At 41.7% G+C, this 21,916-nt stretch overlaps 2 protein-coding genes across 3 annotated transcripts in view; one reads left to right on the forward strand and one right to left on the reverse strand.

Annotated features, from left to right (window-relative positions):
* Positions 1–682: 682 nt before the first annotated feature.
* On the forward strand, positions 683–5,630 carry APCDD1L (APC down-regulated 1 like). Its single transcript, XM_059827409.1, has 4 exons — positions 683–765; positions 984–1,112; positions 1,700–2,258; positions 4,759–5,630. Exons 1-4 carry the CDS (start codon positions 683–685, stop codon positions 5,521–5,523), a joined length of 1,536 nt encoding a protein of 511 aa, XP_059683392.1. The 3' UTR covers positions 5,524–5,630.
* Positions 5,631–9,942: 4,312 nt separating this feature from the next.
* The window catches only part of VAPB (VAMP associated protein B and C), a 37,845-nt gene continuing 25,871 nt past the window's right edge, over positions 9,943–21,916 (reverse strand). Inside the window, exons 4-6 of one of the 2 annotated variants that reach the window (XM_059827047.1) lie at positions 20,971–21,051; positions 19,206–19,382; positions 9,943–17,050 (exon numbers count right to left, since the gene is read on the reverse strand). In XM_059827047.1, the coding sequence (XP_059683030.1) occupies positions 16,892–17,050; positions 19,206–19,382; positions 20,971–21,051 (417 nt within the window). In that variant the 3' untranslated portion in view covers positions 9,943–16,891. Of the gene's footprint in view, positions 17,051–19,205; positions 19,383–19,437; positions 19,492–20,970; positions 21,052–21,916 lie in introns of both variants that reach the window. The other variant, XM_059827048.1, reaches the window with a different exon arrangement.

Consider the following 21,916-nt stretch of genomic DNA (forward strand, 5'->3'; position numbering starts at 1 on the left):
AAATTGCAAAGTACAGCCTGAGCGAGCGCAGCCCGGCTGGGCTCATAAACCCCAGGCAGCCCTGGGCTGGGCTGAACACCACTTGGCCGAGGGACCGGGCTCTGCCAGGCGGACAGTTGTACAATAGCAGAAAATCGGTGGGGGTTCAGGGGGAGCTTCACTGAGAACTCATTTCATGGTGTTATAAAGAGGCAAATCCCAAGTTTCTTACTGAAGCAAACTCATGATGAATGCAACAGAAGTTTGCTTAAGTAAAGAGTGAATAACATACAGGAATATACGTACATGTGTATGTGTGCATGCAAAGGTCTTCAGGATTTAGCTGAGTGTTCACACATTCCCTAAGCCAATAACATCCGTTGTTATGGGAAATGAGGTAAGTGACAGAATTACTGTCCTTATGGCGGGCGACAGGCAAGTCTAATGTTCCCATGCTGTAATTCCCTGTTTCAGTTACTGCTTCAACAATAGTGAGCGAGAGAGAACATGAACAAAGAGCACTCAGTTTTATTTGAAGATTTCATCTAAAAAATAGTTGGATTCAGATGAGACTGAAGTTGGAAAACAGTGAAATAAAAAATCTGTATCCTTAACTAAGAGCTTGCTGCTTAGCTAACCCATTTGGGGGTTTCATTCTCGGAACTAGCTCTCGTCAATGCAGCCAAAGGAGTTTTTCTAGGCAATGGCGTTTGAAGTGTTTTCTGCGTCAGTGAAGCAGTCAAGAAGCGCAAGTGCCGAGCACTTGGCAGGATCCGAGCTGTACCTGTAGGTACCTGGCAGACCTCCGCAGTCCTCCTCGCGTGGACCGCAGCTCTCCGCCGGCGCAGCCCCGGCGCTGCCGGGGAGGAGATCCGCAGCGCGGAGAAACCTGCTGCCTACGGTCGGGGGGTGTGGAGCGGGCGCAACCTCCGCGCTTCCCCGCGGTGCTGACGGCCTCCCCCCTCCCCTCTCTCCCTCTCTCCCCCCCCCCCCCCCCGCGCAGCCTGCGCGGCCGCGGAGCCGCCGCTGCGCTGGGAGCCGCGGTGCCGGCAGCAGCTCCGCCACCTGCAGGACGGCGCCAGGATCGCGGCGCGGCTGCCGCCCCGCCTGGAGGGGCGATGGGTCTCCACCGGGTAAGGCACCCCCCGCCCTCGGGAACGCACCCAAACCCCGGGGCGAACCCCCCCGCCCCAGCCCAGCGCCTCTGCTCGGCTCCTGCTCCCCCACCCGCTGCTGCCGGGCTGGGCTTGGCGGCACGGGGACTGCAAGTAGCTGAGCAACAAAAAGAAAGCCTGCCCTCCTCTCTCCCCTCCCCACGCACCCACTCCGGGCTGGAGGGAGGCCTGAGGTCCCCCCTGCTCCCCCGAGCACCCTTAGAGCCTCTTGCCTTTCTCCCCCATTAGGGCGCAGCTGATGAGCACACCCAGCTGAAATGGGCAGAGCAGCCCTGATGCCCCCCTGCCCCCGGCGCTCCTCCCTGGGGACGTGGCACAAAGTGCAAGATCCTCTATCCGGCACCACCACATTTTGGTAGCAGATGCCCAGATGTTAAAATCACCCAAGGGTGGCCACCAGGTGTGGGAGGCTCCTGCCCACGACACTGCTCCCACCCATGCTCGCCCCTCTCCTCCTGCACCCCGGGTGCCCCTGGGGAGGGATTTCATCTCGTACATTCCCCAGCCACGCGTGGCGGGGGACTCAGGACTGCCTTCCTCCCCAGGTGCGAGGTGCGGCCGGGACCCGAGTTCCTCACCCGATCCTACCTCTTCTATGCCAACCGCCTCTTCAAGGCTTACCAGTTCTACTACTGGGACCCCTCCTGCCATGACCCCTCTTACTCACTGGTCATCAAGGGCAAGCTCCGCCTGCGCCAGGCCTCCTGGATCACCCGTGGGGCCACCGAGGCCGACTACCACCTCCACAAAGTCGGCATCGTCTTCCACAGCCAGAAAGCCATGCGGGAGGTGGCCACCTGGATCAACCAGACCTCCGGTGAGGGCTGCAGTGGGTTCCTGCCCCCAGGGCGCACCTGGGCTCCTGGGGCCCTCTACGAACTGCTGAGCGCCAAGACCGAGCGTGACTGCACTGCCGCCTTGGGCTTCGCCATGCACGAGCTGAGCCTGGTGCGGGTGGAGAAGCATTACCAGCCCTTGCTGCAGCCGCAGCAGAGCGGGAGCCGGCTGGTGGAGGAGCTGTACCTGGGGGACATTCACACGGAGTGGGTCGAGAGGCTCCACTACCGACCAACCGGTTATCAGCAACCTATGCAGAGCGCTGTGGTAAGGACGATGTCTTTATGTAGTCCCCTCATTGGTTCATGGGCTTTGTCAAGTACTTCCTTACTGTTAGAATAGCGCCTGCCTGCGCTTCTGTCCCTTCTGTCCCAAGGACACGGGGATGAGGAGGTGCAGGTTCCCAGGGTGCTGCGTAGGTGCTCCGCGGCACGTGGGGCTCACTCTCTCCCTTACTGAGAGAGCAGGACTGGGGCGGGTGAAAGCTCAGCAAAACCAACATCGGAAACAAGCCTGCGTTGGCATGGGCCTGGAGTTAATGGCTTTTCTTTGGCTCTGTGTTTTCCTAGGAAATGCAGTTTCCTAGTTTCCTGCACCAAAGTCAGTGAAAGCTTCAGGCTGCACATCATTAGAGGCTGCCTGCTCTGTCGTTTGTCTTCCTCCCCTCTCTTTCGCTCTTTGTTGTGTCCTCCAGGTTGAGAGAGGAGCGAGGAAGCAACATCTGCCATTAAATCATTACTCCTCGGTGTAATGCCATTAGAAGAGGAAGTTGCCCTGAATACAATTATGTTACTACACAGAAATCAGACTTTCACTTTGACGTAAATAAAACTGAGCAGGAGACTTGCCTGCAATTTATTTTATTTTATTTTCATTTATTTATTTAATTTTGTAGCAGGTTAGTTTATTTCCAGGAAAGCACATTTCTATCTGAATCATAGCTAATCAATTCAGAAATGATTGAGCAGTAAGATGGGGTGAAAAAAACCCCCTGAACTTTACCAGATAGAATTGAATTAACTGGAAAAAAATTATTTTGGGGGCAACATTTCCCCACACCCCAAACTACACCAACTGAACTCTGAAATACCCAGAGCAACAGCCCTCTCCCTCTCGAAAGTAACATTCTCAAATTGGTTAAACTTGTGTTATCTTGGGCCAAAAGTATATATATGAGCAAAACCAGATGGTAAACATAAATACTTTTAGAAGTTAATTTAAAACCAAACCTAAAGATACTGAAATTCACTCTCTGAATATAGCACTGTAATTAATCAGCTAACAGCTCTCCAATGGACCAGCACATGATGTCACCACTTGGCGATAATTAGAAGCTGCCATACATTAGAAATAACTTCACACGACTGGTTTAAGCAAGTAAGCTTTTTGGCTCCATGTCTATGGTGATAATTTTATTGGGCACAGGATTTTTCTTTTTTTTTTTTTTTCCCTTTCCCCTGAACTAACATCCATTTGCTTGTGCTACTAAGGGTTACACAGCTATGTTAGGAATTACTTTTTTAACCCTCTTTATGAAAATATCACTCTTTTTCCCTTAAATTTATATCTGTTTTAAAGAAACCCATTCTCCCCAAATTACCTTTCATTATCAAAGAATTTCCTGTCTAAGGAGAGCATATATATTTGCCAACTTCTGGGATTATTTAGCCATAATGTACTGTGTACTGTCAGCACTCATTAACGTGACAGTAGCAGTAAAGCAAGCTGAAAATGACTAAATTACAGTAGACTCCAATCAACTTGCATGTAAATTACCCACCCTGCAGTTAACTACTGAGTTATTTAACTGTGTTGCGTACGACAGTTCAGTAAAGATTAGCTTGTGTTCTAGAAAATGACACAATGTTCAAACTCTGGTTATTTAAAAATAAATCAGTTGTGATATATGAAGTGTGAGAAAAAGTTCCGAGCTGCACAAAAAAACCTCCTGGCGTTGGAGGGGCTGCAGGACTGGTTTGACTCAGAGCTCTGCACAAAGCACGGGCAGAGAAACAAAGGTCAGGTCCTCGTTTTGCAGTAGGTCCTTTTCTTCCCCATCTCCGGCGCAATGCCTGTTCTGGGGGCTTGGCAAACCCCCTGCCTGCCTCCCACCCTGCCTCGCCTGAGCCCAGACAGCAACTGCCAACGCAGCTGCAGATGCGGGAGAGTGGGCAGGGGCTCTGTATGGCCGTGGCAGGAAGAGAGCAAGGGCGAAGCAGAACATGCCATGCTTTTGGCTGTCCTGGAGAGGCTGCCATCAGCGTGGTGTAGCACAGCCACTGAAGCCTCCCCATGGTAAAGTTTCACAGCCTTTTTCATTGCTGAAAAGACTGCATTGTTTTTTTCTGAATTGGTGCCGAAACGCAGTGGCGTAGCTGCCATCTCCCAGCAACCTCATCCTCACCCATGGGTATATGCAGCAGCTTGTAGTGGAAAACTTGGTGGGGGAACAACGTGGATGGCCCGAGGGAGTGTTCCCTGCCCTTACAGCAGCTCTACCCTCGCCCTGTCCTGGTCGCTGCAGCCTGTCCTTAGCCACCCTGGCACAGGGCAGAGCGCAGCCTCAGGGCACAGACCTCCCCGTTGTACCAGAATAGCAAAGAGCCAGGGAAACGCTTTAGCTCACTTAATCTGCTTGAATGTCTTGGGCCAAGTTCATTGCAGTTGAACACCCTGGTGCAGGAGAGGGGAGTTTCAGCTTTTAAAATTTTCTGAAAGGGTTTTCTGTCTATCAGTTTACAAAAACGTTATTTTTTGTCTTCTGCAGCACCACGTGCATCCTTGCCCGGCCTGTGGGATTATATACAGAGCTGATGAACACCACCCACCCATACTACCCATCAGAGCTCAGCTGCCAATGCAGCTCAGCGGCAGCTGGGTGAGCACCCACTGTGAGGTCCGACCTGCAGTGCTTTTCCTTACCAGGTACTTCATATTCCACGGTAACAACCACACCTGGGAAGGTTATTACTATCACTACTCTGACCCACTCTGCAAACAGCCGACTTTCACCATCTACGCCTCAGGGCATTACACACAAGGCATCCCCTCCTCCAAAGTGAGAGGTGGGACAGAGCTGGCTTTTAAAGTCACACAGGCTCGGGTGACGCCAATGGACCAGGTGACGGTGACGATGCTGAACTCCTCAGAACCTGGAAGCTGTGGGCTGACAAGCTCCTGGAGTGCTGGGGTGGAGCAGGATATAACACCCACGAACGGGTGTTTGGCATTGGGCATCAAGCTGCCCCACACGGAGTACGAACTTTTCAAAACAGAGCAAGACACGAAAGAGCGCAGCCTGCTGTATGTTGGCGAAAGGCCCACGGACGGATCCAGTCCTGACAGCCCAGACAAGCGACCCACGTCGTATCAGGCACCTCTGATTCAGTGTGCTGGAGCATCTGAGGAATTCTCTAACTATGTTAGTCTAAAATACTTGGGAAAAAAGGATGCTAATGGGAATGAAGCACTAAAACCTTTGCCTGTGGCCTTTTTATTTTTTATAGCACTTCTGTTTTTAAGATGGGACTAGTTATCTATTCAGGTACAGCACAGAATTCAGATAGTCTTGGTGCTAGCGTGACTTTTATATCCTCCAAATGAGCACATCTGGAATCAGTTTTACCAAGATTTGAAATCAGTTTTACCAAGATTTGAAAACACTTTTTAAAAATACCCAACAACAGTGAACGAAGCCAAGAAGATATGCCTGGCTACATACTGCTTGTCCTGTGGCGTTACTGCCTAATTTCCCCTCTTTGCATACAAATTTAATGTAGTGACATGGATGCGCTGCACATTGCAATAGATAATTTAGCAATATGAGGAGGGAAAAAAGCAACATAAATTACAATTGCTGCTTTGAGCTTTTGACATTGCTAAGATTTAATTAAGAGCTTGATTCAGATGTAATTCAAACATCCAAAGTGTCGTCTGCCGAGTTTCTTTGAGGTTAAGTTCCCTCCCATCAAACTCCTTATTGCTGTTCTTGCAGGTTTAATCTGCAGAATCAGTCAGCAATAGATAAACAGTCAGCAAGTGCTCTTGATCAGGGCATGGTTCATCATGCCTCTCAGTTTACAGACATCTTCTGCAGTTTTTGTGTGTATGTACGCACACAAAGATGCAACATACAATCTCCCACTTATGTACGTACAAAAAACAGCCCTCACAGAGCATTACCTCAACAGACTGTTATGCCTGACCCTGGTCATAAAAAAAAGATATGGTAAATGGAAAAGGCTTCTGTGCACAACGGCTCCAACCTTCAGCATTACCCAGCTGCAGATGCTGCATCCTTGCTGCACGATTCTGACTTTTCCAGTGCAGTACTGGCCTGCGCCTTGGTACGTCAGCAGCTGCCCCATGTCGCTGCCCGCCTTGTCCAGCAGGCAAAGGCACTGCCAGGCAGTCGCAGCTCCCACTCACCATGCACCGAGCGAAGCAAAAGATCACTTACAAGTCTTCTGAGGCCATGTATTTTCACTGTCTCCTCTTCAGGAAGCGTACTGGCATACCAGTTGTTAATCCAGCTCTCCTCTCAGTCAAAATGTCACTTCCAGCCTCATTCCTGTAAAGATGTTTTATAAATCTGCCTCTAGTGAACAATGGGCTGAGGAGATACTCGAATCAGACAGCACAGTCAGGTCAGGCTGATTTCTACTGACAAGAGGGACAAACTAAGAAATTATATTCCCTATCTGCTGCAGCTAAGAAGCCTATAACTTACTTGGAGAAGACCTCCTCCCAGTAGTTAATCCTCTCCAAATAAGCCTATATATCTTACTCACAAAGGACATTTTGTTAAACCAGCTATGCAATAGCTACCTTCTTAATGCTGTATTTACGAACTTGCAGCTTGTACTTAGATAAATTATGGGGTTTATAACACAAAAATAATTTTGGGGGATCTGTACATTAACTAATAATTCAAATGAGATGCTTATTAAATGCATACAATTGTGACATAAATGTTGTCATCATGTTCACATGTTCCAGGCATGATCAAGTATTAATCATGCACATAAACAATGACACTTCCAAGATGATACACAAAAACGCCAAGCTTGGCTACCTCGCCTCTGGTTCCCTCTATAATCAGTGGAGAAGACTTCTCCAGGGTTAGTTCAGCAGGCAAAATCCCTCCCTGTTCCTAAGGGTTGTGTTTTGTTGCCTGTTACTGCATGGAGATCCATAGGCAAACGTCTGAAGAACTGGAAGCGCATCCTGGAGAATGTGGTGTCTCCTTTGGGATGTCCCCGCTGAAATGCCATGGATTGGGGCAAGTCCAGGGTAGCACAGCTGCATCTCATCTAAACCATACACACGGCAGCACCTTTTCTTCAGCAGACCCGTTTCCCATCACTGTGCTAGAGCGGTCACTCACTGCAGCCTAGAGGAAAGGCTCCTGTGACTCAAATCAGCAATGCTACATGCTTCTGCAGGGCCCAAAGGTGTCCACGGCAGGAACAGGGAACAGCCTTGTGCTGCCTTTGGAGGGTGGGTGGAGGAGGGAGAAGGCAATTCCTACCCTACATTTACTCCCAAGAATAAGATTTGTATGCAGATACTATGTAAATTAAAAAAAAAAGCATGGAAATGTATTGCATGGTGTAAAAACTCCTCCAAGACCACACACCCTTTCAAGGGGGTGATGGGATTAACAGGATGTAAAAAGTTACAAGACAACATCACATACTTAGGCAGCAACACTTGAGAAAGCTCCCACCGCCTCCCGTAGCAGGTCAACCACTACTCAGCTCCAGCAGCGCTGGATGCTTAGACACAGCTCCACAACTCTGCACGACAGATGGGCTACACTGACTAAACTTCCCTATGAAAGCCTCATCAGGAGCCTCTTTGTCCTCTGTTTCCCCCTCTTTAGGTATACTTCTGAAAGAAAAGAAAGCCATGAAAAAGCTATTTGCATAAATATCGTAACTTTTATTGTTCTGTTCACAGTTTTTGGAGAAACATTCCTACATTACACAGTTATTCTCTCTTAAGATTTGTGCCTTTTTCCAATTGGAAATTGCCTGGCTTTGATTGCCAGTCAGTGATTCGTGTTGCGTCGCTCTTTTTAAGATCAGAGAGCTGCAGTGTTCAGCATTTTCTCCCTGTGAAGGTACTTGTGCACTGTCATCGAGACATTCTCAATTTTGCTAAATAAACTCAGCCAACTGAGTTTCTCTCTCTAAGGCATTTGCACACTCCACCAGTAATTTTTGAATCTTTTTTTTGCATCCATTCCAATTACTCAGCTTCTCTTTTAAAATGTAAATATCCAAATTGCATCCAAAAGTCCCAACTCTCACAGCTGAGACATATAGAAGTATAATCACTTACTGCTAACAGTAATTAAAAACAAGAACACATTCTTACTCATTAGTCTTTCACCTTGGGACTGCGCTGGGAACACATGTGGAGCTCTTACTCACTCTCATCCTGTGTATGGATATTTTTGCCCTGTTAACATTTAATCAGTAGTGATTTTGTACCTATCTTCACCAGTGACCTGGAACCACTGAATCGTATCGGGTCCCAGCAGAACCCTTCCATGAGCATCCCCATTTCATCACGGTTCTCTCTGAATGACCTTCTAAAAGGTGTGATTGTCAGAAAACACCAAGCTTTGCAGGGGCCCAGATACACTCAGTTCACTCTAATCCCAAAGAAAACTGAAAACCAAAGATCGAATGAAATGACTTACATCATGCTCCTCATTAACATGCATCTCCTTTTTCATCCCTTCCTGGGGGTGTCAAGCTAGTTAAGCACTTCACCCGGCTGTCCTGTCCTGTTTGCCATCCTTCCCATCAGCGGCTCAGAGACTGCCCCAGGCATCTCCTGCAGAAATACTGATACAAGGTTTCTAGACCTACTGAATTTTAAAATGTTAATTTTTAATATTAAGCATGCTGATGAATGACATCACCTTTCCAGTTCTCTTACATCATCACTAGCAGTTTTGCCACCTGCATCTAGTAATGGTCCTCATCCTACCACAAAGATTTCCTCTAAACTTCAGTTCTTTATCACCCTCTCCAAGCACTCCAACCCATACATTTTTCTTTTCCTTTAGTTACTGCTTTCCTTATTAATTTTCTACATTTCATAAGTCTCATTTTGAGTTGATTGCTGTCTGCTTCCCTTTTTCTTATTTGTTTTATATTACTTTACATCTAGTTTTTCCCTTCATTTCGTCACTGCAACAGGATGGGCTGTTAGCCAAAGTTGCCCCCCTTCTCGATTGCAAAATTATTGGCTTTTTGGCCACTTAATAGCTTTTACTTAGAAAACTGCCAATTCTAATTCAGTTTTCCATCTAATTTCTTCTTCACTACCAGACTTGATATGAAATTTGCTCAGCTATGCCCTTTTGAAGCACCAATTATATTTATTAGCAGTTTGCACGGCTGCATGCCTACCTTGAACGTAATCGGGGTTCCACGGTAACAACCAACTTCTAGTTCTGCGGTTAATTTATCTCTATTCAACATAAACAGGACAAAAACAAGTAACTTCATGTTTCAGGTCTAACACTGCATTAGAAAAACAGGTCTAGGACATAGACAACAAACATTACTCCTGACTACTGGATTCCTTTCAGCTGTAAAATAAATAGATACCTTTTTATTGTACCTGTGAAGAAAAGCCAGGCTAACAGATGCACTGGCAGATTAGTACCAGCTGAAAGTCGGTAACAGGCACATGTGTCTTGGAAAACTCTTCCCCGTTCACTTCTTATATAATACTTTTTAAAAGTTTAATAATTTTTAACCACTCCAAAAAGAAGAGAAAAATAAAATAGTTTTGAAACACTCTGAATACATTTACTAGCTTCCTGCACTAAGTCTGAGCATGAAAGTCTTTCTGCTTCTCTAGCAGGCACAAAAATTTAAAGCACGAGCTGAGTTTGCCGGACTAATGTAGTCATGAGTCTGATCTCTTCACAGCTCAATTAACACTAACTGATTTTTCCAATTAGCCACCTTCATGCCCCCCTTCTTAAAATACCTTAGAATGCATTTTGCATTCTAGATCTCCCAAACAATTCTTAAACTGAAACAAAACACACAAAAAAGTTTTAAAACACTTTTGAATAGGTTAACAGCATTGAGCTAGTGCTTCATTTCATAAAGATTCCACACTGAATATAAAAGCATGCTATTTACTATAAATAAATATGCTGCACTGAAACAGCAGAAAAAAGCTGGAGACAGAAAGGAGACAGTTGACAAGACTCATGGTTCCAAACTGGAAGAGGAAGAAGGAACAGATTTGATCAAAGGGGAAGCAGAAAGGCGAGCGGATCCCTAAGCATGGGAAAAAGCATCTGGGATCAGAGTTAGACACGTCAAGGGAGAGCTCTGCCAGGCAGCCTGGGTGCAGCCACGAAGGGCTCCCATGGGCCCTAAGTCTGGGACAGGCAGGCAGGGAAGAACAAGACTGGAAGGGCGATGGGAAGAAAGAAGCTGAGATGGAAAATAAATAGGCAGCAGAGAAGAAAAGCCATTTGAAGAGGCTGGGCTGAAGATCAGTTTCTTTGCCAAGGAGCAGTGAACGAACAAGGATGACTTGGACTGAACCAAGGGGCTGAGGGAATAGAGTTGAGATTTGACAGCTCAGGCAGAATAGATCAGGAAAGAAACTGGGCTGGAGAGTCTGCAGCCTTCACAGAAATGTTCTTTTAGGCTCAGAACTGAAGCAAAAATTCCTGGCTTCAGTCACACTTGCGTGTGGCCTGCCAGTGAAATGTGAAAACAAAGCGTGTTGCTTCAGCTCAGTTACTCACCACTACATCGAGTGCTTAGGTCAAGAACGGGTGCCCATACACAGAACATTAAGGATTCAATCCTGACACATGCATGGGTTACACGTAATAACATGATGCCATTCATTAAGTTCAACTTTTAAAAACCTAATTATACGTATCTTAAGAGAACTTAAGATTACACAAGGTCAGGCACACAAAGTTGAGCAGTTTTAGACACCTCTGGGGCAGCCTTCTGAGCTCACTTTCTGAGCAGGTACTGAAGGCTTCATCAGATACTGCAGATACTCACAAAAAGCGGGCAAACTAACAGTGCACAAACTTGGTTTTGCCATTTCCTAACTTCTGAGTGCTCAACTTTGTAAAGCCTTAATAAAGGTCTTTTAAAAGTAGTTGTGTGTGGATAATTGTGTGTGGGAATTTTGCCAACTCAAACATGAGGGAGTTCAAGAGGCTTTTCTAATCTTGTGAGTTTATCCACTGAAGAAAAAGATTTGATTAAAAAAATGAAGTACAGCTAAACTGGGAACAATACTTTACTACAGGCTGTTCTTCAGTTCTTCATAGGCACTTCGAAGTCTTGAAAAAAAAAATCACAAAATTAGGAACTTATTAAATAGGAATGAAATGTACTGATGCAGAAGCATAAACAGAAATGCCAGATGTATAATGTCAACTTGTAATATGCAGCTTCAATTAATTCTTCTTAATTCATTTGTTTTCTTAACTTCTTTTGTTTTGCCATCTGGAAAAGGCCATTTTCTAATGACAGATCATAGGAGGAAAGATCCAAAGTTCAAGTTTGCTTCAAGGAAAAGCAGCCTTGTTTCTGTACTCATAGACTCAGCATTCCTTTTTGTAGTTTTCACTCACGCAGAAGCTTCAGGACAAACTTAGGCCTGGACTGGGAGGCAAAAAGATCTACACGGAAGTTTAGTAAAGTTTTCAGAAGTTTTACTTCAAAGTACAAATGTGAAAGCAGTTCTGTAAAAGGAAACGAAGCCACAGGAAACGGTGGAGTAAATGACAGGTATATAGTCATTTTGGAAGTGTGCAAGTGTATGCTTATTAGAATCTTACATTACATGTAAGAGATTTCTGGCTGGCTCTTAATGTTATTTTAAAAAATAATCTACGTTTATCCGGAAAAAACAAATCAACCCATTAATAAAACAAACAAATTTTATAGTTAAGCAGATTTGAGTAGTGGAAACTCACAATTACTTTGTCCTCTGAAGCTAATCAAAATAAAAGTTAACAGCACAATGAGTAATATCACTTTTGCACTGACACTGGTTAGACAAAGTGATTCAGTATACATGAAGCTGTCAGCACAATACAAAGAAATCTTAACTGGACATGGTCAAAGGATTAGCATTACCCTGCTTGAACAATAAATCCCCCTATTTATCTAACAGATGATTTATGCTGCATTGTATCCCATTGTCATCTTTTGATGAAGTATATATAGAGAACTGCTAGGTTTCACTATATGAGCAAGCAGCCTTGCTCAGTAGTCGCTTTTCTTTCTAAAATGCCTAAACATTGGTTTATACAAATATTTTCTAATTAGTAAATTAAATTTGTAGACATGTATCTGATTACAAAGAATAGTAACTTCCACATACGGTATTGAACTAGTCTCATTCCTGTACAGATTACTTTCTTCTTTTTATATTAGCGTTTCTGACTCCAAAAAAAAAAAAAAATCTCAAATATGTACACTGAAATTCACTCACCACCTGTCCCTTCTCAACTTGCTCACTTGAGGATTTGAGTAATGGATGCTAACCCATTTTCAAACAATGAAAAAGCGGCTCTCCAACCCCAAGCTGCTCTAGTGCTGCTGAGAAGTACTATTGCAGCTGTAACACAGCCACAACAAACAAGAAGTTCAGAGTGCTTGTTTTACATGTTCTTTAATTTCAAACAGAGGGACTTTTGGTTGTGTTTTTTTCTCAGTTACTTTATATAGAAAACAGAACTCAGGATATGGCATTTCAGGACATCATGTAGAGCAAGAGTTTCAAAAGCAAGCTAGTTTCAAAAACTTAGAATACCATAGTGAAGTCACTATCGTGCCCAAGAATTAAGGAAGTGTTCCAATTAAGAGATGGAAGTGTCATACACATTTTCTAACGAAAAGGGATGACATAGTTCTCTTTCATTAGGGAACTGCAACATCAAGTATCTTAAGACATTAACAATCCATTTTTGTGTGCACATCACTATGAAAATATGCTGACTGCTAAGTCAAGATTATAATAAGAACTGCAAGTTTACATGTGCAGCGAATAGAAACCCTTTATAGTTTATTGGTGAGAAGAAACTAGCCATTTGCAAAGTGAGGTTCCAACTTTATCCCACTAACAGCACTTCAGGACAAAAAAGTAACATGGAATACCACCATCAAGCTATTACAATCCTGTATTTTTAGAAAATTACATTATGGTACATCAATCCCCCTCAACATGACACACACAGTATTATCTTGCTCTTCAATCCCTAAGGCTATTCAACAGTAACTTGAAACTGGGAGCCTAGCTTGCATATGCAATTGTTCCAGTTGTGCATTCACAGCTGAAAACTGCCAATGCAGAGCAATAGTTATGATCATTCATGCATGGAATATTTGCTTTAAGATGTGGATAACTACATGAAAATAGTAGAAACCATTTTCCATTCATTTCTCAGTAATAGGCTTCAAGACAATTTAGGTATCTATTTATACCAAATTTGCCCAAAGAGTGCAGACAGGAACGTAAAGCTCCACAAAATAAAGACTACCTAAGCAGCTTCTACTGGCTCTTACAAAAATTAACAATAAACATATATGCAAGTGGGCATCTTAAAGTAACAGTAAGGACAATAATTAGATTAAGTAATAACGTGATTTCTACTATCATGGATCAATTACAGTTTTCTAATATCTGGTGTTGTGTGAGGGCACTAGACAATAATCTTATTTAGAAACTCTGTTTCATGAATAACTTCCTAAGATACACAATGCCCACCAGAATAATTCACTTTCTAGGAATACTTCATGAAAACATTTGCTCTGGTGTCACCATGTAAGGAACAACTTACAAAAGATCCAGGTGGCTTAAGAACATCCATCCAATATATTTTTACAATGTATCTACAGACTGGCCTTTTAGAAACCTTGGAAGAAAAAACACTTTTAGATTTCTTTCTACCATGTATGAAAGAAGCATCCGGTCAAACAGACAGGTAATAAGGATTCCACTGATCAGTCATTTTATTTTAAGCTCAGCAAAAGCAAAGCATTACCCAGACAATTCAGTGCTACTGTCTGTTCAGGCTGTGTTGTCAGAAATTGTTAGGAAAGACCCCAATTTTGTTAAATTCCAAAATATAAGAATTTAATTTAACAGTCTTGTTTAGGACTGATGGTGTGGGTAAGCCCCAGCTGCAGGCTACAGTCGTTACCAACAGATCTATAACTAAGGGCTTCTGTTTGTTGGTCTCCTTGATCACCCATTTGTAAGGCATCTAGCAAAGCACGAGAGTGTCTTCTAGGACCTCTTTATAACCCTGGAGTGCAAACAACAGGAACAACTTTGCTCACAAATGATTTAAAGTTCCATGTTGTCACAGATCACTAAGAAGTGACTACTGAACACTGGGAGGAGGACAGACATTCTGCTGGCTTTTCCCCTTCATCTGGGAGCTGTCTGTGCCAGCAAAGTCACCTGTGGTAGCTAACAGTGTGTGTAAAATCTGCCTGGAACATTATTACAGGTATACTCACAAAAGACCAGTTTAAAGTTTCGATCCTCCACCTTCACCCTGCAAAGGCAGCAATTTTTTTTAAAACAAACTTTGAGGCTGTTTTTCAGCAGAACAAAGGGCTCAAAAAAATTATTGTTTTTTTAAAAAGCAAATTAGGAATTCATCTCTTCTGCTTACACATTTTTAGTGAGATCAAGATATTTACAGCCTCTTAAAAAAAAAGCATAGCTCAGTCTCCCTTCAGTAAAGGTTTTCTCAAATATATTCTTCAAAGCCGTGAAAACTAATTTGCAACATCACTTACAACCTTGTCTTTCTAAAAAGGTTCTTTTAAAATGTTTCATGTAAAAGTTTTCATTAGATTCTACTGCCCAGAAAGTATCTTCTTCTTGATCAGTTCTGCCCAATTTATCTCACTGAACTCACTGCTTCGTTCTTTCCAGCTCATCTCCCATCTTCTCTGCCCTTTACAGGCATACTTTAATAGCTTTGTCACTTCCGTCCTGAGCAGACAAGGCACTAGCGTTTTAAAACGCTAAAGATACACCTCTCATTTCTGTTGAATCTTCTAGAATACTCTGAGTTGTGTTCATAAGCTGAACACACTAGTTAAGATTTTTTTTCCCCTCCTATTTTCTTACTAAACCTCACATAAAATTTCACTTATTTGCACTTGCAAAGCAGGAAACCCTTGAGACACAAGTGGAACAAATATAAAGGTCAACGAGCGTAGTAGACAGGCTGCAGCCCACACAGCTTTCTCAAGAAATCACAGGAATAATAAAGGAATGAAAGAAGTCACTCTTGAAAGACGTATCTTAATCCTGAAAGGTGTTACAGAAACTTTTGTCAGCAATGGTTTTTGGACCTACCATCTAAGAATATATAGGAATTTACCTGCTCAAAAGCTATTTCATATACTCAAGTTCAACATGTTAAAACACATTGAGTTTATGTATTTTGCACTAAAAGTATGCTTAGCAACAAAATTACCTTAACCTTACTTTCAACACGCTGTCAAGCATCTTAACTACTGAACCCAACTAAACTGAAAAATGGGAAGTTACCTTGCACCTCAGCAGTCAGCAGGGTTACTCTGAACAACACTTATGTGTATCAGGCTCATGATGGGGTTGTTTGGGTTGATTTTAAAATTAGGCTGGAAAAAAAAATTCATCCTCAAACAAGGCTGCAAGTTTCCGTATGCCATAAACAAACTAAGCTGACAAGAGAATACTGTTTCCTCCCCCCCTCTAAAACTGTGAGAACATGACAAAAGTAACAAAAGAAACATTAATTTGGGGGCTTTATTTAATTTTTCTTTTCTTTTCTTTTTTTTCTTTTTTTAAGATGCTACATAGTCAAACAGGATTGGTCTTTTACGGCATAGGACTAGTTTACTACTAATATTTTTTCCCCTAGATAGACTTATTTACATACAAAAACAGTTTCCTGACCACTGTTCTCCAATGCTCAGATGATCAAAACTCCCAACAACTGTGTAGTGCCCAAAACACCTGGAGGCAGAAGAATCTCGCATCACTACAGCAGCAAATTTTTAGTTCTAGTCACTGGCTTTAAACAGGTGCCTTTTCATACCATGTAGTATTAGTCAATTTTGTGACAATAAGGAAACATGAGATGAAATACATTAAATAAGTTAAATATGCATTAAACATCTCTGAATAACATTTTCATTCAACTAAATGAACCAACAGCAATGTAGCTTGGTCCCTTTATGAGAACAAGGCATTGACCTTTATTCCAAATGAGCGTCATACCAGTCAATATATGCCTCTTGATGATGCCTAGCACATTCAGCATTGCCACATATAATTCTTTTCAGCTTCTCACTATTCATTTAAGTGCCAAGAAACTGGTAACTTGCACAGAGTTGAAGACACTGACAGAAACTGTTAAATTTATGAGCAGAATGGTGGATTAACGTATTTTACAGAAGTTATCAACACCTCCTGCCTAACCCAGCTCCAAACATCCAATAGGGCCAGCTCCAGCAGTGGAGGAATAGTTTTTTCTATTTTTCCTTTTGTTTTTTTTTTAAAAAGAGGTAATCCAGCAACATGTACCAGGGTCTAAGAATGTTTAAAATGACATATACAATATTCCATTGTAGTGTTAAATCATGATTTTCTCCCCCCCTTCATCACTGAAGCATATTCTCTTTCATTCATTCACTCATTGTACATTTTAAACTTTCTAGATTATGTTACATAGTATTTGTGCAGGGGTAATTTAAAGGCAAGACCTGTGAGATGTCATACATTAATTTTTTTTTAAACATTGTTATGAATAAATTTAATCCAATGATATGGCAGAACCATCAAACCAATTTACAATTTCCAGCATGCTGCCTCTACAAGGCTATTTTTCCTATAATTACACCAAAGACAAAGAACAAAACCACCAAAGCAAGTAGTCTGGAGCTGAGCCCTTCGTCCTTGACAGCAGCTGCAGAAGCAGATATTGGGTTGTTTGTCTGGGGTGCCTTCCTCATCCGCAGTCCATCTTCTTCCTAAAGGAAGATGTATTGATTATTTCTAGTGAAAGAAAACTTTACATATTCACCCTTATCATATTTATTTAGGTGGGCATAATAAAATAGGCAAAAGCTAATTGACAGCTAATTTAGAGCTCTACTTCCTAGATAATCCTGAGAAGGAAAGGAGAGGAATTCTGTATCTGCTTGAGCAAAAAACACATGCTCTTGGAAGTTTTCTCCTGCTGACTAAGGTAACAGGGGAAGCAATGAGGAAGCCTGCAAGAACACTTGTCCAAAGTCTGGAGACAGCTCCAGAACTTCAAAAACAATGATGGAGGGAAAGGCATGAAGATGCTTTTCTTGCTCTGTAAGCAAATACAGTGCCGTTAGGGAAAATGCTTTTCAATGTAACTAAGATAGGTTGTGAAAAATACGCATCTTTAAGGCAATTATACTCATCATTCCCCTAGTTAGATGTCATGAGCAAGTTTTACCCACATTTGAAGGGAAATCTATTTCCCCCATCATATTAATGCTGACATTTTGACATGAAACTAATGGCAATAATCAGCATATTTTCTTGGTATGAGTTTGACAGCTTTCTTGATTTAAAGATCTATGAGACAACAGACAAAACAACATCATAACACCAGGTATTATCATTTCAAGTGGTGATGTTCCCCACATCTTGATCTAAACTGTTGTGCAGCACAGCTGTGTGTTAGCACACTCCATTCCACACACAGAGCACTTTAGGAGATGGTAAAGCGAGCCTTTTGTGACCTAACTTGTACACAGCTGAAGCAACAGCGTTAGACTTTATGTGATACAGTATTATAGTGCAGAAATATAAGATACTGAAGCAAAAGCCTCCAGCCTATACAGACAAAAAATACCCAAGAAATTAAATTGTAATAAAAGTTACTGCAGCCTTAAAAATGGTCAGATAAATGAAATCCAAAAGGCTCAGTGTATGTCAGTGTTTCTCACTTTTGAATTTAAAGGGGCACCTAACATTCTTGGGGAAAACATTTTTTATTTTAAAATTATTTATTTATTAAAAGTCACAGACTACCTGATACCTCACTACTGCTATAATTCTGGATGGGGACAACTGACTTTTGTAAACAATAAAATGTTTACCTATATAGTAATTTTACTCCTAGAAACAACACATTTTCATTTTAAATATATTTTAGCTTCCTTTTGACAGTAACTCTAGCCTGACACTGACAGCACCTGGTGGCTGGTAGTAATTTGACATTGTTTTCTGATGTTTTACAGCTGTTTCTAACACTCCACAAAGGGAACAAACAGCTCACAGTTTTAAGACGTTACTGTAAGACATCAGCTCGATTCTAGATACCTCCTGGAGAGTGTTTATTCAAGACTGATTTGCCAAAAAAAAAAAAAAAATCATATAGTACGAATAGTATTGTGAGATGCTGGCAAAACAAGAACACAAGGAGAAGTTACGGCTATATATACATATATTATTTCTATGTGCAAAACAAAACTGGTTTACAAGTATTTAAAGAATTTCTTCATGCATCAGCCAGCCAAGCAGCATCAGACCTGACAGAACAGAGTTCCTTTCACTGGGCTCCAATAGTCACAAATTCCAAATTTTCATTGGTGCTGTCATCTATGAAACTAGACATTTACAACAAATGAAACTACTGTAAAACAGTTTTTCGGCATGGTGGTAAAGGCTTCGCAATCACTTGATTTCAGAGTGATGTGCTGGATATGACAGGAAGCATATTTCCTATTAATCTGTCTTACTTTGGTCATTGCAACTGTATGTTATAGGTGCAATTACTAAAACACTCAGTATTTGCACAACACTGCCCTCAAGCTCCCATCTCAGTTTAAGAGACCAGGGCCAAATCCAGCACTGAATGCTTAATTCAGACCGAGAAAATTAGGTGGGAAAATAAAAAAAAGAGATGGAATTCATTACTTTGGGTTGCTATCCAATCAGTTTCTCTGACGGCATGACTTGTACGCTCCTTTCAAAGGAAGCATTGATTTCAACACTTCTTCTCAGTTTATAGAGAGAAACCTAAATTATCATTTAATTTATAGACAGTATTAAAATATTGTGCCAAGGTCAGGTACCCGAACCTTTAAGTCGGAAGCTTCTTTTTCAGGAAAGGGGTAAATCTGAAAAAAGTAGTAGCTTTACCTTAAACTGTTTATTCTCCTCCCGTAACCTCTGAACTTCTACTTGAAGCCTCTTATAGTCTTCCATTACTTTCTTAACTTCAGTGTCATCCAAAGAAGAACTTATTGATTTAGACATTACAGAGGAATCTGTCTTTGTTGCAGTTGTGGATACAATTTTATTTATTTCTATGTCATGCTGTTAAAAAAGGATAGAGTGATTTTTGGTTAGTTATTAACACCACATCACACACCTGATATTTAGGAGGAGAATCAGGTAAAATTGCCTGTGCACACCTGAAACGTGCCTGTATCAAGAGAAATAAACAACATTTTTCTTTCTGTAACCTTTACTTCCCCTTTCTGTTTCACAGAAAACACCAGATCAGCAGCAATAAGCACAGACAGAATGACCTCAACTTTTCAGTCCCTGCATATATAGAAAAGGAAATATCCTTAGACCATGTCCCACAATATGAATGGGAACTTATTTGCTCACAGTCTGCTTATGCAGTATTACCGTTCCCTCCTCAAGCACAACACAAGCCGCTGCTCCAGGAACCAAGGTATTGCTAGGAACTACCCACCTGCTCTGCTGCAGTTCCCTCTCTCTTCACTCCCCACAGCTGGCTATCACCTCTCCCTCTTTCTGCATTTCTGTGGTGATGGAGGAACTTGCAACCCAAGTTAGGAAACAAGCTGCAGACCTCCAAACCCTCCTCTCTTTCCTGCCTTTGGATCCTCTCCTTGTTCTGCACTTTAGAATACAAAGGGCCTGGCTCTCGTAAAAAACAAACTGTTCCCTCCCCACCCAAACTGCCACCGAAGTCTTAATATGAAGATTTTATTTACATGAATAAAGTAATAGGATCTTGTTACTACTTGTGCTTTTTTTTGCCCCAATGAATTTTAGGGATTATAGAAAAAAATATGACTAAACAGAATAGCTGTTAAGTTTCATTTAATTCAGATTTTTTCCCTCCTCTCATCACACATCTAAACTGGAAACACAGAAAGTACCCTGGCCTAAAACAAAAGTATCTACTTTTAGAGCAAATGTTCGCCGTCTGGAGCAGGTAAAGCTGACATAGTGAGACTACAATAGTGACATTATAACAATACATAATTGTAATTACAAGCTCTCCAGTGCAAGGTAGAACAATTGTGCCTTCAGTACCTGCATAGTAGGAAATATTTCAGTTTATTCAATCCATTATCAGTTCTACATTTGACACTACCTACTTCCGTCAGAAATTAGAGCATTCATTACCCTAGCAAAAAAGGATCCTACAATATTACAGCTGCTAATTGCAATATAATCCCTGGCTGCATTTGTGTCTTCCTTGCTAGCTTTCTACCAACTTACTTGCTAAAATCAGTGTTGTATCAAGGAAGCAAAGGAGAGTGTTGGACAGGCAAATTTATATGGCTGACAGCTATGACTGCTTCAGTATAAACTCTGAGCTTTATGACCATCAATCAGCATCTTTCAAATTTTTTTGAAATATTCTTGATCCTGTGTTCTTTCACTAAATTCAAACAGATTAACTCAAAGATTTCTTTGTGCTTGTGTTGCACTTTCACTGTTCAAATTAGCTGCTAGTTATATTAAGCATCACTAAGATTTTAAATACTTTATATTGTGTTTTCAAAGGGTGATGCCATCCAGGCAGTGAAACAGAGGGTTCTGTCTTTTGCTTATATAGCTGTCTGTATAAACATGCCGTTTTACAGGATTTACTGTGGTATTAAGTTAAAACACTCAATATGTATCTGAAAATACTCACAGGCTTATCATTTTCCGCTGGTAGCTCAAACACACACCTAAGTTTTGAATCCATGAGTTCTTCTGGTTTTGCTTCTTTCCACTGGAATAATTTAATATTATTTTAATATTAAATATATTAGTATAACAAGGCAGATGTATTATATTTACATAATAGGGTATAGTATATTTAGTATGTTTACATAATACGCAGTGTATTATGTAAACAAATCACATCATCTTGCTCAGCAAAAATTTATCATGTTACCATTAACGACATACATGATGAAAAATGAAACCAAATACGTAACTGAGTGGTATCGTAAAGACAGACTAGATACTATGAAGGAAATAATTCTAAACAGTCTGGAACTTACACAGGTAATTTATGAGAGAACTGGGAATTGTGTAAGAGTAATTAGCATAGACAGGGGGAGCTATGGTCCTGATTTAAAAAAAAAATAAAAAAGGAGGGGTGAATTCATAGGAAGGGAAAGATAACAAAAACCCCAAATCAGTAATAATGTTAGTTCTGAAGTCTTTGTTCAGCGGAGTTCCTATTCAAGCTCTTCAAATTTCACATGAAGTTTTCTTCCTGACTGGTATGAACTACAGGATTGTTCTTGCCCCTCCTTGTTTTCCACCTCCTTATTTTTCAGCATAAATGTCTAAACAATAACATATGCTACATACAGAAAGGGATAGCTTCCCTTCTCGTCCTTCCCTCCCCTTCAACTTGAGAGTCTACCACAAAAAAGTTTCCTTCCAGTATTTTTAATAGGGATTAACAGTTACAAATTTTTGCTCGATATCAGCTGTAACCTTGAACTGAAAAGATTGATTCATAGTAGTGATATACAGCTAGAAGTGTCCACATTGATGTCCTGGAGTTCTCACATGCTTCTCTTCACTTTGACCATACTTCTGGTAGCATGGTATTGCTCAGCGTATCTCAAGTAGGTGTCAAA

The sequence above is a fragment of the Gavia stellata genome, chromosome 20, assembly GCF_030936135.1.
Source record: "Gavia stellata isolate bGavSte3 chromosome 20, bGavSte3.hap2, whole genome shotgun sequence".
In the NCBI taxonomy this organism is placed as follows: Eukaryota; Metazoa; Chordata; class Aves; order Gaviiformes; family Gaviidae; genus Gavia; species Gavia stellata.